This window comes from Euleptes europaea, chromosome 4 (assembly GCF_029931775.1).
Source record: "Euleptes europaea isolate rEulEur1 chromosome 4, rEulEur1.hap1, whole genome shotgun sequence".
Taxonomy (NCBI): Eukaryota; Metazoa; Chordata; class Lepidosauria; order Squamata; family Sphaerodactylidae; genus Euleptes; species Euleptes europaea.
Window position 1 is genome coordinate 48,275,710 of NC_079315.1, and position 17,184 is coordinate 48,292,893.

The 17,184-nt window shown below is 42.6% G+C and overlaps 1 protein-coding gene across 1 annotated transcript in view; it reads left to right on the forward strand.

Annotated features, from left to right (window-relative positions):
- Positions 1 to 4,041: 4,041 nt before the first annotated feature.
- LOC130476049 (zinc-regulated GTPase metalloprotein activator 1A-like) overlaps positions 4,042 to 17,184 on the forward strand; it is a 39,605-nt gene continuing 26,462 nt past the window's right edge. The window contains exons 1-5 of the mRNA XM_056847864.1: positions 4,042 to 4,202; positions 6,356 to 6,442; positions 12,887 to 12,983; positions 13,514 to 13,605; positions 16,535 to 16,594. Coding sequence (XP_056703842.1) covers positions 4,058 to 4,202; positions 6,356 to 6,442; positions 12,887 to 12,983; positions 13,514 to 13,605; positions 16,535 to 16,594 — 481 coding nt within the window. The 5' untranslated portion in view covers positions 4,042 to 4,057. The remainder of the gene's footprint in view (positions 4,203 to 6,355; positions 6,443 to 12,886; positions 12,984 to 13,513; positions 13,606 to 16,534; positions 16,595 to 17,184) is intronic.

Genomic DNA, 17,184 nt, shown 5'->3' on the forward strand with positions numbered 1-17,184 from the left:
CATATTCCAGATTCTGGCTAAAACAGCATCTGGAAAACAGGGCAAAGCACGCAGGGAGAATGAGGTGACGGGGTTTGGAGAGGGGAGGGACTTCAATGCCATAGAGTCCAATTGCCAAAGCGGCCATCTTCACCAGGTGAACTGATCTCTATTGGCTGGAGATCAGTTGTAATAGCAGATCTGCAGCTAGTTCCTGGAGGTTGGCAGCCCTATATTCCTCCCAAATTGCGTTATGCCCTACTCCTTTTCCCCATCAACTTATATTCAATCTCACTCCCCTGACTTCCAGCAATTGGATGGTCAGAGCAGTGGCCAGACAGTGTGCCTTTTACTCCCTTCTCCTAGGACTGCAGGTCCTAGAAGAGGCAGCAAGGTGAAGAAGCTTTGCTTCAACTTTACCTTCCACTCTAACCCCCCTGCCCCTTCCTCACTGCAATAAAAGGTCATTGACATGTGAAAGCAGCCATCCAGGATGTAAATCTGATGCAAATTTATGTGGATACAATCTGTCTGCAGTGCAGTTTTTTTAATGGGATGCTTCTTCGACTTGGCTGTTTCTTGACCAAGCAAGAGATATGGAAGCTTGCTTCTGTGCATGTATCTCACTATATGGATTAAGACTCATGGATCCACAGGACTGGCTTATAGAAGCCCTCTAATTGCGCCAGAAGGTACATGATGCTATCAAAAAAGTGGCAGGTTTGGTCTGAATTGGTATGTGGAGAAACCTATGGAGATAATCTCCACTTCAGCCACCCTTCTGCAGCAATTGAGAATGCTTGGTTTGTTCCAACACCATTATGAGTTCTTGTCTTGGGTTCAGATGCAGAAGAGAGTTATAGGCATTGGATTCAAGGCACTCCGGCCTTTGCAAAAGCATTGGGACTAAAATGGGAAGCATTTGCTTCATCTTCCCTTCAGCCCTGAAAACCACTGTGGGAAGAGTAGGAGAAAGCTTTCTCCTAAGGCACCAAGGGCTGGCTCCTTAGGATCTTTGGTGGATGTAGGAATTAACATTTGTCTTGGAGGAAGTATTCCATCAAGGCCAATGCTCCTTTTAGGACCAACACTTTCTTTGGTCCTTTATGCATGGGTACTTTCACTCGCATTCGCCCCTGGACTGTCCCAGATGTTCCTTGGAGTCATTCATGAGTTTTCCTTCCATTTGAGATGACCTCATAGCCAGCCCTTGCAAATTCTGGGTCTTTCCGTTCCTGTGAAATCCCGATTCTTTGATCTCCTCTGAGATCAGCCCAGGTGAAATCGTCCTCATCTCCATGCATAAGGCAAAGCGCAAGACAGGGGAGCTGGAGAGGGGGGTGACTTTTTTCTCACAGTACAATTTTCTACAGCCAATTATAAAGCAGTATTTTAAGGGGCGAGGACACAAATACTTTCTGATTTTTGTCTCCCACCCAGTTTGTCTCACATGAGAAAGGGTTTTTGAAATGATGCTTGGGTCCTTCCCCCCATTCCTTTTTAAAAGCTCAGTTTTTAAAATGTTTTTTAAAACAGCACTTGGGTTTCCGCCAGGGGGAGAGGGGAACTGGACATTTTTCTTACAGTAAGCACTATAGCCAATTACAAAGCAGCATTTTCAAGGGGTGGGGACTCAGATGCTTCAGAATTGAGCTAGTGCATAGCAATTTTTGGATTCGCAGCACAAAAGTGTGGGTCAAGTAAGTATCGAACCCCAGGTAAAACTCCCATGCATAAACGACTTTTCTCTTAGGCTCCGAGCTGAGAGCAGGCACTCTATGCCTATATGGATTTTTGTATAACTGATGGTCAAGAAGACAATGATTTTACCACTTCTGGCTGTACTGAGGTAGTGGCCAGATGCTGAGACCTAAGTTCGCCCACCTGTTCAGCCAGACGTTCTACCACCCTGGAAAGTCCCTGAATGGTGGCTTCATCACGCTGGGCTGGAGCTGATGTACGCCTTTCATTGCTCTTTGAATGTGCTTCAGTACCCTTGCACGCAGGAGCCAGGCAAGACCAGGAACGACGGGCTGCCCCTGGACGCCCCCTGGTGCCAGGAGGCAAAGGCTGCTGCTGGCAACCTTTGCCAGGCTGTGCAGGCTTCCTCAGAGGCATGATCACCCTTTTGCAAAAAAAAAAACAAAAAAAAACGACCTATTGGCAGGCGTGGAAAGAGGGGTGGTGGTGCAGTGATACAGCTCAGTGATTTTCAACTTGCCCCCTCTCCACACACACACACACTCTAACCAGTGGTATCTTATTCTGCCAAGCTAAATGGTACAGACCTGTGCAAGCCTTCCAAAGAGCTCCACTGAAAAGGAGATTGCAAGCTGGCCAGCAGCAGTTGCCTTGAGGCTGCCTGCGCTCCTTTCAGTCTCTCTCTCTCTCTCTCTCTCTCTCTCTCTCTCTCTCTCTCTCTCTCTCTCTCTCTCTCTGCCTCTGATCCGCCTTAAACAAGCAGCTAATGCAGACTCTCTCTCTGCCTCTAGACTACCTTAAAAAAGTAGAGAAGGCAGACTTTCTCTCTGCCTCTGGACTACCTTAAAAAAGTAGGGAAGGCAGACTCTCTCTCTGCCTCTGCACTACCTTTAAAAAGTAGGGCAGGCAGACTTTCTCTCTGCCTCTGGACTACCTTAAAAAAGTAGGGTAGGCAGACTTTCTCTCTCTGCCTCTGGACTACCTTAAAAAAGTAGGGCAGGCGGACTCTCTCTCTCTCTCTGCCTCTGGACTACCTTAAAACAAGCAGCGAAGACAGCCTGAGGAGGCAGGGGAAAGCCACCTCTTAATTGCTCAGTGAAGGGACAGGAGTGAAAACTCCCTGCCGTCCCTTGCTGAAGCAACAGTCCTCCCCAAGCTGGCCGGTAGGGCTGTTGTAAGCCCTTCCCCGCCCTGCCTGAAAGGCCCGACAAACAGCTGATCTCGGGTCTTTCATCTGCAGAGAGCGCCGCGCGCGGCTCGCTTCCGCCCGGCCTGGCTTCCTTCTACCTTCCCCCTCTCGCGTCATCAAAACAGGCGGGTGAGTCCAGGAGGCTGGGCCTTCAGAAGCGGCTGAGCGCATGCGCCTGGGAAGGTCGTGGTATGAGGGGACGGAAGGGAAGGGGGTGAAATTCATGGCTGCTAAGTAAGTAGATGCTTCTGGGTGGCTGGAATGGAAAATAGTTACGGTAAACTGCAGAGTGCTGAGAATTTCTCTCCTATATCGCCTAATCAGTCTTACTTCTTAATGCTGTAGTTAACCAGTTGTAGTTCGAGTGTATGTATGTTTCTTCCAGAATAAGAAATGAGTAGACATAGGTTCGTAGCCCTAGAGTGGTGCCTCAAAATCAGCAAAGTACTTCAGAATCCCCCACTTTGTTCCTACATAAGAATCTTTTGGGTTACTTGTTCACAGCAGCATTCTCACGAAACTGGGCAAGTGGAAACACCTCACTTCCTAAGGTCTCCCTGATGTATAGTTTCTGACACATCTTCATTTAATTCGGTTTAAGAAACGGAAAGCAAACAGTTTCTGTACCAGTGGGGCCTGGTTTTCCTTAATCTAAATTTCTGCCTTTCCAATTGCTGAATTTCTATTTTACGCAAAGCCAGGCCTGCTGAGTCCATGCCTCTCATGCTGTTAAAGGTGGTGAGCACCTAGTATAACGAGATAAGATGGCAGCCCTAATTACAACCATATTTTGACCTATTTGTTTGTTGTGGCATTGTTCAGAGCATGATGAATGACTAGCAAACTGCCACTGATGATGGAGTGTAACTGGGATCCCTGTCAGTGAGTGTCAAGGATGGAGGGAAAATTTTGTTCTACTTCTTAGCATAGAAGTGAACAGCAGCTGTTAGGACAGGGAGCATTTGTGGATGCCGAATCCTGCCTCAAGTGATCCCAGCAACTGAAAATTGCCCCCAAGATCTAAATCTGCTCCAGAATGCAGTGTCCAATCTAGGACATGTGGATTAGGTTTTCAGGGTTTCCTACTTATAGTCCTTCAATTTATACTGTGTTTATAAAGTTATGCAAGTTCTGAGTTATTCCAAAAATATTTTTAACTGTGTGCATTGGGTTGCAGGTGACTCAAAAATGGAAGACGCTTTTATGGATGAAGAAGAGGATTGCCCAGAATTGATTCCCATAAATGAGCCGGAAATTAAGGATAGTACAAGGAGAGATGTGCAATCCAATCAGGCTGCTAAGATCCCTGTTACTATTATCACTGGATATTTAGGTAATGTTGTAATCATAAATGGTCACCATAAACATCAAAGTAACCCTATTCCATTGTTATATGCAGTGTTGCTTTGTTTTGTTCAGAATATCTCTTGCATACTGAGTATGCAAGTTGAACTATGTCAGAGTTCGTGTAAGGCTTTTAGGCTAACGTGGCCTTGTACAAATGCTGTGGTATTGTTATCAGAAGCAATTACAAAAATTGGGTTGTTAACTGGATGCAAACTAAGAACAATTCCAATTTCAACTGTAGCTCTTTATGAAAATATTCTGTCTAGCAAGTGTTCCAAAGACATCTGTGTTCTATGGAGGTGTGAAGGGTGTTTGCAGAAACCTTACTTTTTTCTGGCCTTGATCCTTGTGTTGTGTTGAAGGGGGTGGGATATATTATGAGAGCACACAATCGATGGCAATTATCATGACATTATATGTACCTCTGGAGGAGGGAAATCTACACAAGAGTCTTCCTCAAGGTTTATATGGCTGTGGGAAATCAAGATTGGCTGACCTGCTATGTTCCCAACCTACCGTAACTCCTGTATAATGCTTGCATTTTGTATTTCACATTTGCAGAGGGTCTGTATGTGTGGAGAGCAACACATGCTGCCCCCCCATGCAAATGTGAAGTCCAGGACTCCAGGCACGTTCCCAGTTCTCCATCATGTGTAATATGTGAACATCAGTATAGTCCTAAAGTGCTGCAGTAAAGGGAGAATCTCAATAATGCTGTGATAGTAAAGTGCTGATGCTGCATTGAAGCCTTTACCTGGAAAGTGATAGTGCCCTTCTAAGAACTCATAATCTTTAGTTTTTGTAACCAAGGGTTAAGTCATATTTATGTTTATTATGGAGTTAATGGATAAACCTGATTTAAGAATTTATAAAATGGAGGTGTATGAGAAGTTGGGAATTTTTCTCTCCTCCAACCCTTACCTTACCTCCCACTCCAGGATATTATTATTTTCAAGGGGCTTCAGCAAACTAAATAGCTTTAATTCATAGTCTAGGGCCTGATTCAGAACTGGATATAATGATGATGATTAAACGTTTTTGAGGAGGGGATATGCTCCAAATGCACTACAGTTTGTTTTCTTGTTTTGAAGTTGATCTTGTTTCACAGTTTATAAGATGTACCATCATACCACTTCTAGTGTCTTACTGTCTTCTGTTATTTTAAACTCACCATAAAGTGTAAAGCCAAAAGAAAACCATGACAGAGTTGTTTGTGCAGTTCATTATGCATAATTAGATTATTTTAGTGTAGTCATGCTTTAACTGAATTAACTAGTCTTGCTTCTTGCTTCATACTTTAATATCACATAAATTAATTCTGATAGAATAATAAAAATAAGAGCAATGGATGTTAAAATCATGCAATAAAACCAAACAAAAATAACCCTGTGCCAAATGCAAAGGCAATAACTAAACTGACAGCACACTGGCCAACATAATATTTTTTCAAAATGGCATAAATTTGTACTATATATTAACATATATTCACAGGTTTACACATCAACTTTACCAATATTATAAATTTTCATAGTGAATAATTTTCATAATGAATTTCCCACAAATTGGAACGCAGGTAAGTATAATGTTTCCAGGTATTATTCTGTAACAGAAGATACAAGCAAGTATTATACACAGAGGAAGTAGAACTTGCATTAATTATATTAAGACTGTTGCATGGACATTCATTTCATACTTGCTTGTGTCTTCCGTTACAGAATAATACCTGGAAACATTATACTTACCTGTGTTCTGATTTGTGGGAAATTCATTATGAAAATTATTCACTATGAAAATTTGTAATATTGTGAAAGTTGATATGTAAACCTTTCAATATATATTAATATATAACACAAATTTATGTCATTTTGAAAAAATATTTTGCAGTGTGCAGTCAATTTAGTTATTATAAAACCAAACAAGACATATAAATGCTTCATAAACAATTTCTGTATCTAGAAATTCTTTTGAGTCCCAAAATTTTGAGAACTAATATAGGGTTCATTGCAATATAAAATAAAATAATTTTGAATGGTTCAGTATGCTGAAACATTTCCTAAAAATACAGTTTGAAAGTGTGTTTTTATCTCTACATTTCTATAATTTTTTTTCTTTAGCATAATGAAGTTCATCTTTTTTTAGGTGCTGGAAAAACTACTCTTCTTAACTATATTCTGACAGAACAACATAATAAGAGAATAGCTGTTATCCTGAACGAGTTTGGTGAAGGTATGTAAAAATAGAAACATGCAAAATCAAAAAATCCTAAATGTATAAAAATAAAAGTTTTTTTAAACATCTTTTTGGTAAAAGTCTGTAAGTTGCAAAAATTATCTTAGAGCTCCCAGCATGTATTTAGAAGTTATTTGGGCATCATCATGTAAAAATCTATTTCTCAAGTGTGGGCAGATCTACGAATACCTAAATCCATGGATCTGGCCCACACTGAAAGAAAGGAGATTTTTCTTCACGTTTGGGGAAACTTCCAGGTTTGCAGAAAAATCATTATATTAAAAAATATATTGGGGGGATTAAATCCACACCAAACAAAAACTGTCTCTGTGGAAGCACAGAGCACTTACCGGAAGGGGCCCCGCCACTTCCCTAACGCCAATGCTATGGGCGGGGGGGAACAGGTGGGTGGCTGGGAGATCTACAACTTGGGGGGATAGAAGCAAGCAGGGGGTGGCGACTACAAAGGTGTGCGAGTGGGTGAGTAGCCTCCTTCTCACCGCCGCCTCTGTAGCTGCCAGCTCAGCTGTCCTTTTATAACTTTCCCCTAGTTTCTAAATGGTCAGACTGCAGGGAGAAGCAGTGTTGGAGGAGGGGGGGAGGTCAGAGAGGATTCTTTGCTCCCCTGCCCACAATTTCAGGGCAGATTTTACCCACAGTCTGATCTATTAGAAGCTGGGGGAAAGTACAGAGGCATGTGAGTGGGCGAAGAGGCTCCTCCTCACCCCCATCTCTGTAGCTGCAGGCTCAGCTGTCCTTTTAAAACTCTCCCCCCCCCCCCGGTTTTTAATTCATCAGACTTCAGCTGCAGAGGTCAAGGTAAGAAGGGGGGGAGAAAGAGATGGGGGAAATATTGACAGAGAAGGATGGGGGAAGAGAGGGGAGTAAATTGTCAAAGAAGGGGAGGGGAAAATATAAGGGGGAGATTGACAGAAAAGGGGGAAAGGAAAAGAGGTAAGATTGTCAGGGGAGGGGGAAATAGGAGTGAAGTATTATTTGAAAATGGGGGAGGAAAGGGAGCAAAGGTGGGGGGATGCACCTTCCCCACAAGTGTCTTGACTGAGAAATGTAGATTCTTTTCTCTTCCTAACAGTTTTGTCTGGAAGCATCCTTTTTATATCTTTGGAATACTGTGTACAGGTCTGGTCACCACACCTAAAAAAGGATATTACAGAGCTTGAGAAGGTGCAGAAAAGAGCAACCAAAATGATTAGGGGACTAGAGCAACTGCCCTATGAGGAGCGGTTAAAATGCTTAGGGCTGTTTAGCTTGGAAAGAAGGCGGCTAAGGGGAGACATGATAGAGGTCTATAAAATTATGCATGGTTTGGAGAGAGTGGACAGGGAGAAGTTTTTCTCCCTCTCCCATAATACTAGAACACAGGGTCATCTGCTAAAGCTGGAGGGCGAGAGATTCAAAACAGATAAAAGGAAGTATTTTTTCTCACAATGCATAGTGAAATTGTGGAACTCCCTGCCCTGGGATGTGGTGATGGCTGCCAACTTGGAAGGCTTTAAGAGGGGAGTGGACATGTTCATGGAGGAAAGGGGTATTCATGGCTACTAGTTAAAATGGATACTAGTCATGATGAATACCTATTCTCTCCAGGATCAGAGGAGCATGCCTATTGTCTTAGGTGCTGTGGAACACAGGCAGGATGGTGCTGCTGCAGTCATCTTGTTTGTGGGCTTTCTAGAGGTACCTGGTTGGCCACTGTGTGAACAGACTGCTGGACTTGATGGGCCTTTGTCTGATCCAGCAGGGCTTTTCATATGTTCTTATGTTCTTATATTTTTATTGTTCTAGGGCATAGCTCTTTCCTCTTTGGCCATGATTTCTCTCAACCTAAAGGAGAAGCCATGGTTAAGATTAGATTTCAGATGAATTTTTACATTATGTTTGGGAAGTCCTGACTTAAGAGAAAATGAGAATCTTTTATCATCAGGAACAAGATGTCACCCTGGTTTACCTGCTTCAGGGTGAATTTCTCTTGGGAAGGTTAATGATGTACAGAGTACATCATACCCTGACATACTCCTCTTGAAGTTTTGAATTGACAAAGAATATTACTACAAGTTTATAGAATTGTCATTTACTTCATTTATACCTCATGATTCTCCCCATTGGGGGCCCAAAACAATTTACATAATTATCCTCTCCTCCATTTTATCCTCATAATAACCTATTAGGAAGGTGAATGTAAGAGTGTGTGACTGGCCTAGGATCACCCATCAAACTTCTATGGCAGAGCAGGTGTTTAGAAGTATCCCACCTCAATAGCTCTAGTGAAGGACACCAACAAAGCAACTGTTCTTTGGTACATGACTGATTTGGAACTTTTTGCTAGTGACTTGGATTATGTCTCAGTCCTCACCTGAGAGACTATGTTTGCAAAAGATTGCTGTACTCTTAAGGATGCCCTACTGCATGTTTCTGTTGGTTGTGTTGGGCTTTCCATTTCTGTTGGGCACTCTGATCCAGACTGCTTTTTTTCTACAAGATGAGAAGCAAAATTATCCTTCTGTCTCATGAAAAGGAAAGCAGTATGCTTCATGCCGCTGCTGCCTTTATTTGGTTTAGGGGAGCAGTTCAATAGTAGAGGGCATCTTAGAGTGTCAGACTAGGATCTGGGAGACCCAAGTTTGAATCCCTACTCTGCCATGGAAGGTTGCTGGTGACCTTGGGCCAGTTACTTACTCTCAGCCTAGCCTACCTCGCAGGCTTGTTGTGAGGAGAAAATGGAGAGGATGGTGATGTAAGCTGTCCATTGGGAAGAAAGCTGGGGTATAAATGAAGTAAATATGACTCTGTTGCCTGTTAGTTCTTGCTGTCAGTTGTTTGCTTTTGTCAGCAAGTTATAATAACTGAAATGCAGGTGTTAGCTGCAAAGTTGGGTGCTTGAAGTAGAGTTTGGGCTGAGAAATTTTCAGCCTTACCTGGTATGAAGGCTGTCTTGGTCCTGGTAGAGTGACTGAACAGCTCTGTGCTAGGCCAGTGAACTCAACAATGTTGCTCAAAAAGCTTTATTGATAGAAAAGTTCAAGAAAAAGGTTAAAATACAAGCTATATAGTCAATAGGCAAATGGCAATAATAAAATAGTAAGTATTATGTAGCCAGCTAGATTTATTAAGATGTTACATGATAAGCTGGATCTTAAAAGCTAAAGATGTTCTTCAAAGGTACAGAGTAACCTGCTGAAATCAAAATATGAAGGAAGCTTAGCTACCGTAAGGCATAGTCGAACTTAAGGAAAAGTGAACCTAGGACAGGTGACCCTCAACTCCTAATCAGGATGGTCGTTTGGGAGAAGTCTCTAGATCAGGGGTGTCGAACTCATTTTTTAGGATGGCCGAATATAACATAAATGTCACTTGGTCGGGCCAGGCCATGTGTGCATAAATAAATACCATATGTAATGCCAGATACTGGAGATACAAACATCATAGAAGACACTTTCAAAGTCAATTAATGATATTGTTTTTTACTTAAAACACAAACAAGTTTACAACAATAACATTCTTACAGTATTTTCTTTTAGTTAAGTCTTATTGTTATTTTGTAAAGTATGTTTGTATTTTAAATTTAAAAAGTAAAAAAAATCATTAATTGACTTTGAAAGTGTCTTCTATGAAGTTTGTATCTCTAGTTCCTGCCATTAGTTCTGTTAAAAAATTTAAATCGGGGCTGGTGAACCTGCAGTGGGCTCACCAGCTCAGATCTGGACAGGGGGTGGGATGGGGTGGCTGCCTTGGCTGGCAAGCCCACAGCAGACTCACCAACCCAGATCTGGACTAGAGGAAGATTGGCTGCCTTGACTGGTGAGCCTGCAGCTCTCTCCCAGTCCAGAAAGACAGGGAAAAAGAGAAATAAAGAGGGAGAAAGAGAGCGAGAGAAAGAGTGAAACAGATGGGAGGGAAAGAAAGAAAGAGAGAGAGAAAGTAGGAAGGAAAGAAAGGGAGGGAAAGGGAGGGAGGGAGAGTGAAGAAGAAGGAAAGGGAGGGATGGAGAAAGAAAGAGGGAGAGAAAGAAAGAAACAGATAGGAGAGAGGGAGGGAGAGAAAGGAAAGGAAGGGACAGAGAGGGAAAAGGTAGGAAAGGAGGCTTCAGGCTGGTGCGCAGGTTGGGATCCGGTCCCATGTGCACCCGGGGAGGGAGGAGGGAAGGCTTCAGGCTGGCGCGCTGGGCCAGATCCGGTCCCGTGTGTGCTCAGGGAGGGAGGAGGGAAGGCTTCAGGCAGGCGCACTAGGCCGGATCCTGTCCCGTGTGTGCCTGGGGAGGGAGGAAGGAAGGCTTCAGGCTGGCACTCCGGCTGAATCCAGTCATGTGTGTGCCCGGGGAGGGAGGAGGGAAGGCTTCAGGCTGGTGTGAGTGGCCCCGTGTGTGCCTGGTGAGGGAGTGGGAGGGCTTCTGGCTGGCGTGCGTGGTCGGATCTGGCCCATGTGCACCTGGGGAGGGAGGGGGGAAGGTTTCCGGCTGGTGCGCGGGGGTGGATCCAGCCCCAGGAAGCCCAGAAAAGATCGGGGGAGGGGGGAAAGGGGGACTAGCTGCCTCTGTTTTGCGGGCCGGAGAAAAGCCCTCCAGGGGCCGGGCCAGGGCCTGCATGTTTGACACCCCTGCTCCAGATGGTGTAAACTGGTCTGAACCAGAATACTCAGAGGAGATGAGTGATCTCATCCCTTCCATCTTCACACAGATGTTCTCACTCAGTTAATTAGGAGTGGTGTGAGCTGGTGATCTTGATAGCCAGGCCTGTTGATGGAACAAGCTATACCTGGGTCATTTTTTCATGGAGGTTTGGCACGGTTTCGCCTTTGTTTTGCCCCGCTGCAAATATTTGATTTTTCATGAATGCTTTGAGTTTTATTAGAAAAACTGCGTCAACTCCACATCTTCTCAAACCGGTGTTGGTCCGTTCTTTGTGGTTGCTACGCGTTTTTTTCCGCTCCATTAAAAACATTTGGACCAATTGTCCCTGCCCATGTCGGCTAATTTCTCCTCCCCTGTGAACGGCGATTGGCTGGAAGAGTTTCAAGCCCGGGGGACAGCCTCCCACCAAGGCAGGACAGATCTCCCTCCTGCAAATCCAAGCCAAAACTCCCGTCACCCTTCTGAAGAGGGGCAGCCAGTCTGCTCTGGGTCTCCCTCCTGCCGGTGCGATCCTGTGTGTGTGTGTGTGTGTGTGTGTGTGTTGGGGGGGGGATCCTGAGAGCGGCAAATCCAAGCCAAAACTCCCGTCACCCTTCTGAAGAGGGGGAGCCAGTCTGCTCTGGGTCTCCCAACTGCCGGTGTGATCCTGTGTGTGTGTGTGTGTGTGTGTTGGGGGGGGCATCCTGAGAGCAGCAAATCAAAGCCAAAACCCCCGTCACCCTTCTGAAGAGGGGCAGCCAGTCTGCTCTGGGTCTCCCTCCTGCCGGTGCGATCCTGTGTGTGTGTGTGCTGGGGAGGGGCATCCTGAGAGCGGCAAATCCAAGCCAAAACTCTCGTCACCCTTCTGAAGAGGGGCTACCGGTCTGCTCTGGGTCTCCCTTCTCTATCTGGATGGAAGTTCCTAGCAATGAATGGCCGTCTGTCAAAGTCTGGGAAAGGGGGGGCATGGCCAAGTACGGGTGGGGAACTGGGAGCATGGTAAATAGAAAAGTTATATAAGGAAACCGGAGGGACTGGTGTTTTTTTTGGCTGGGGCTGTGTCCACAGAGGTGAACTGCACTGGGTAATCCGCTGGGCGGAGTTGGGGGCAGGCATAAACCATGAGCTTTTCAGAAGGGGACCGACCAAACCGTTGTAGAATACTGCTTGCTTTGTTCCCATGAAAAACCAAAACTACTTCTGGATTGACGGGGATATGAAAACATGAATTTAAATCGCGCCCATGAAAAATAAATTTAAATCGGTTTTTTTTTTTTTTTGCTCCGCGGCAAGAGAGCATCAAAGTCTTCCGTGAAAAGTGGGCCCTGGTGTTATGAGAATGAAATGAGTTAGGCCTGTGTGGAAAACTACTGAATGTTGATTTCCAGGCAGACCAAATGAAGAATGTAGAGGTTGCAAAAATGAAAATGGCTCTTCTGTCTTGACACCTGGTAATTGAGCTCAAGGTATAAAGTCTTGAATTGAAATGGGTCTGATTCTCTTGAAGATCAGTTGACGATTTCAGAAATCTAAGGAAATCTTTCTCCTAATCAAACTGACCAATTTAAAAAAGGATATGATGTGTCACAATTGCAAAGAATTTGGAAAATATTGCTTGTAAAAATATAGTGTCTGTGCCTATGTATATACTTTAGCATATTAAACTTTTTCCCCTTTAAATAAAAAGAAAGATCAGTTCATGAGTTCTTTTGGCTACCTTATGGCTGTGGAGAATAAACAGTTTGCTCTAAACAATCCTTCTCTATTTTTAACAAGTGTAAGACTGAATTGTACTGTTACATTCTTATTTTCAGGAAGTGCATTGGAAAAATCTTTGGCTGTAAGTCAAGGTGGAGAACTCTATGAAGAATGGCTAGAGCTCAGGAATGGTTGCCTCTGCTGTTCTGTAAAGTAAGGAATCTTTTAAAATGTATAACTGGCCTGTGTACGTCAAGTATTTATGGTTTCCATTTTGCCAGATCATCTTGGCAGAGGCCAATAAGTATTTCACAAAAATTAGAAAAATAAAATAAAAAGCATATACTTTGAAAACATTTTCTGTTATTGTTATGAAAAATGGCTAGTTGGTTTCCCACCCACCCCTTCAAGTCACAGTTGAGTTATGGTGACCCCTGGTGGGGTTTTCCAGGCAAGAGATGTTTGGAGGTGGTTTGCCATTGCCTGCCTCTGTGTCATGACCCTGGTATTCCTTGGAGGTCTCCCATCCAAATACTGGTCAGGATCAGGGCTGAAAGTGTGTGACTGGCCCAAGGTCATCCAACAAGCTTCCATCGCTTGTGTGGGGATTTGAACCTGGGTTTCCCAGGTCCTAGTCCAACGTGTGAACCACTACACCATGCTGGCTCTCTCACTGGTTGGCTAGCTCAGTAAAAACATTGCATAATATGTTTATCTTTAAAGCATGTTTCTCTTTTGTATAGGGACAATGGCTTGAAGGCTATTGAGAATCTAATGCAGAAGAAAGGAAAGTTTGACTATATTCTGCTAGAGACAACTGGGTTGGCAGATCCAGGTAAGTATAATTAGTTGTGCTCAGATGAGAATCTGGGATGGCTGAATGGAACTATTCTGTACATCCATAGGGTTTCTGGTGATTCCTAGAGAGGTGTGACGTCACTTCCAGGTTTTCCCACACTTTTGCTGATGGCCACTGCTCTACGTCCTCCCTTATGGTCAACTGCTGGTTGCCAAGCCAAACCTGACAATCCTAGCGTACAGCTGAATATACTTCAGAAGTAGGACTGGATTGTGAATATGTCTGCTTTCTCATAGAGGGATGTGCGGTGCATGAAGACTAGCTACAGATTGTACTTCAAGTGTTTCAAATTTAATTCTGTGCCCTGGGAGCTTGGATGTAGAGATGTGAAGGCCCATGAAACCTTTGCGGGGGTGGGGGGCAGCTCTACCACTTTCCTGAAAATTTGGGCAGGAGAAAACTCTTACAATACTTTTCTTGTGTAATGATCTAAATGCTTTTAAAGACAAAGTTTTAGTCACTCAAAATGTGTACTCTGAAGATCTTTTTATAAGGCAATCTATAGTGTAGCAGAAAATAATTTTAGACCTGCACAGTTTTCAAAGAAATATTTCTTATATAAAGGCAACTACTTTTTTCCACAATTATAATGCTAATGTGTATAATATACTATTGAAGACTTCATTGTTTTCAGTGTTATAAAGAGTCTTAATGTCCAGATATGCTTCTCATCCTATTGTGACTGTATGGGACTGTATAATACAAAATTTGTGTTTTCTATTTCAACTGTTACTGTTTCCTATCCGTCAAATGGAAAAACTAAGATGCATGTGCCACGGTAACATAAGAAGCAGCATGTTGCAGCTCTCTTTAACATTGAGTATATTCATAAGTTTGCTTGGAAAAAGACTATTACAACATTCTAAATGTGTTGACTTCAGTGGACTTTATCTCTTTGTGCACTTTGTGCACTGCTTTGTGCACTGTTTGGCATTTATACTTTTTAAATTCATAAAGTAGTACTATCATAAAAAGGCAAAGGTCCCCTGTGCAAGCACCGGGTCATTCCTGACCCATGGGGTGAAGTCACATCCCGACGTTTATGAGGCAGACTTTGTTTACGGGGTGGTTTGCCAGTGTCTTCCCCAGTCATCTTCCCTTTACCCCCAGCAAGCTGGGTACTCATTTTACCGACCTCAGAAGGATGGAAGGCTGAGTCAACCTTGAGCCGGCTACCTGAAACCGCTAGCTAATTTATAACAGTGCATATTATGTTGTTAAAGCAGTAAAATAAGCTTAGGTTTGTTAAAGTGTTGCTTATATTTTAATTTTTCCAAACATTTGATTTTTTTCATGCTTATTGTTTTGTGGGGGGGGAGGCTTTAGGATTTTCCGAAATTTTAATCTCTACTTGAGTGCAACTAGGGACAGCCTATGATATTACTGTTAAATTGTTAAAAAAAATGATTGTTGCCATTGAATATGATGATTTATTTTTCTGGTATGTCAATAACTATGCTTAAATAATAAGGCAATGTATAGAATTCAATGAATAAAAGCTGTGTAAAAATATTTCCTGGATCCTTTTAATTACATTTCTGTTTGCTGTAAGGAGAGGAAACGTCCTTTTGGCAATTTAGTTGTTTCCTGTTAAGGAGAGCGACACTCTGCAGTTCAAAGTAAAATAATTGTCATGGTAAAGTAATTTTCTTTAAAAGAAAGGACATTGATTCAGCGTTTGTTACATACCAATCCTATTTCAGTTAACTTGGAAAACTACTAAGGCATTTGGGGAGGGAATCAATAAATACCTTGAAACAATTAGATTTTGTGGCCCTTTCTATATCTTGCACGAGTAATCGCTATAAATAGCTAACAGGTATTTCTGTCCTGACACCTGGCAATGCTTGGGAGGCCACATCTTGTTAGTTCAGGTAGACAGTTTCAGACATTGGAATAGCTTCAGGTATCATTGTTTTTGCCTGTGTGTGTCATTCTTTTGGACAGCCCAGACATCAACTAGATTTGTGAGCCTTTGAAAAATAAAATTAATAGCTGTCAATTTCTCACATCCTTCTTGTTGTGGCATTTGCACATGTTAAATCAGCTCATGTCAAAACTAATTTTGATTTCTTTTTGTCAAAATATAACATCTTGCAGAAGCTTGGCTTTTTTCATTAATTTTCAGTGATGTGTGTGTGTAAAGTGCCTTCAAGTCGCAGCCGACTTATGGCGACCCCTTTTGGGGTTTTCATGGCAGGAGACTAACAGAGGTGGTTTGCCAGTGCCTTCCTCTGCACAGCAACCCTGGTATTCCTTGGTGGTCTCCCATCCAAATACTAACCAGGGCCGACCCTGCTTAGCTTCTGAGATCTGACAAGATCAGGCTAGCCTGGGTCATCCAGGTCAGGGCAATTTTCAGTGATAACAGTATTAATTTTGTTAGCACCAAGTAATGATAAAGGTTACTGCCAGAAAGCAAATGAAATACTGTAAGACAATCACAATATTCTATGATATTTCTCTTGAAAGAGTTACTCCAGTGTAGTTTTAAAAATGGTCATTATAAGAAAAGCGCATCTGTTGTTACAAAATGTTAGCAAATGAATTTTCTTCTCATACTAATGGGAGGATTTAATTCCCTGTAGAACTTTAGTGGGTTTCAACCCTTGGGATTCAACCCAATAATTTCTCCCCTACTGAAACTGGTACTGTTTTCAGTACAGTAACATAGTGCCGATAGCATTTGCCCAAAGTTTTCTGTATAGACAATGCAAGTCAAGTGTTTTCGCTATCTTGACTTTCATTGTCATGTGGTTAGGCCTAAATACAAATGTAGGATTCCTGTTTTTGCTTTTTGATATTGTTTTGGCTTTCAAGAACATAGAAAATTACAACATTGTAATTGGCAGTTTTTAAAATCTACTTGGTTTTACTTATAAATATCCTGTATTTTATTTGCTAGGTGCTGTTGCCTCCATGTTCTGGGTTGATGCTGAATTAGGAAGTGACATTTATCTTGATGGTAAGAAAAATAATTCATGTTGTTTAGATGCATGTGTGTGTGTGCACCACAAGTTAAATAATATATATATTGTTACAGTCAAAGACCAGCACAATTATAAAATACAATCCATCTTCCACAGTGAAAGAATTGTATACAATCATGAGCTAAATACATACCCTGATTGGTTAAAAAGCCTAAGGATAACTATGTATCTGCTATTAATAAATTGTGTGAACCTATGTATGTATAATCGTTAACCTTTCTTGTTAGATGGGCGAACATGGACAGCACCTTTGCTCTGTTAGTCTATCTAAAACAGTGGAAGGTGTAGCATCAAAGCGAGTTCTGGAGAAAGCCCATCTGTATTTGGCACAAGTAATAGTCGATAGGTAAGGGGCTGCAGCAAATTTTGAACATGGTTTCAATGCACTGTATAACTTTGGCAGTAATGACAGCTCGTTTTGGCTTTCAGTGTCTAATAGACGTTGATGGACCAATCATTTTCCTTTTCTCAAACCCATCTCTAGGAAATATTCCAGGTCTAATCTGACCATGTATAATTTATTTATTATTCTAGAAGACCATTTCAGGTATGGGACTGCCGCAAG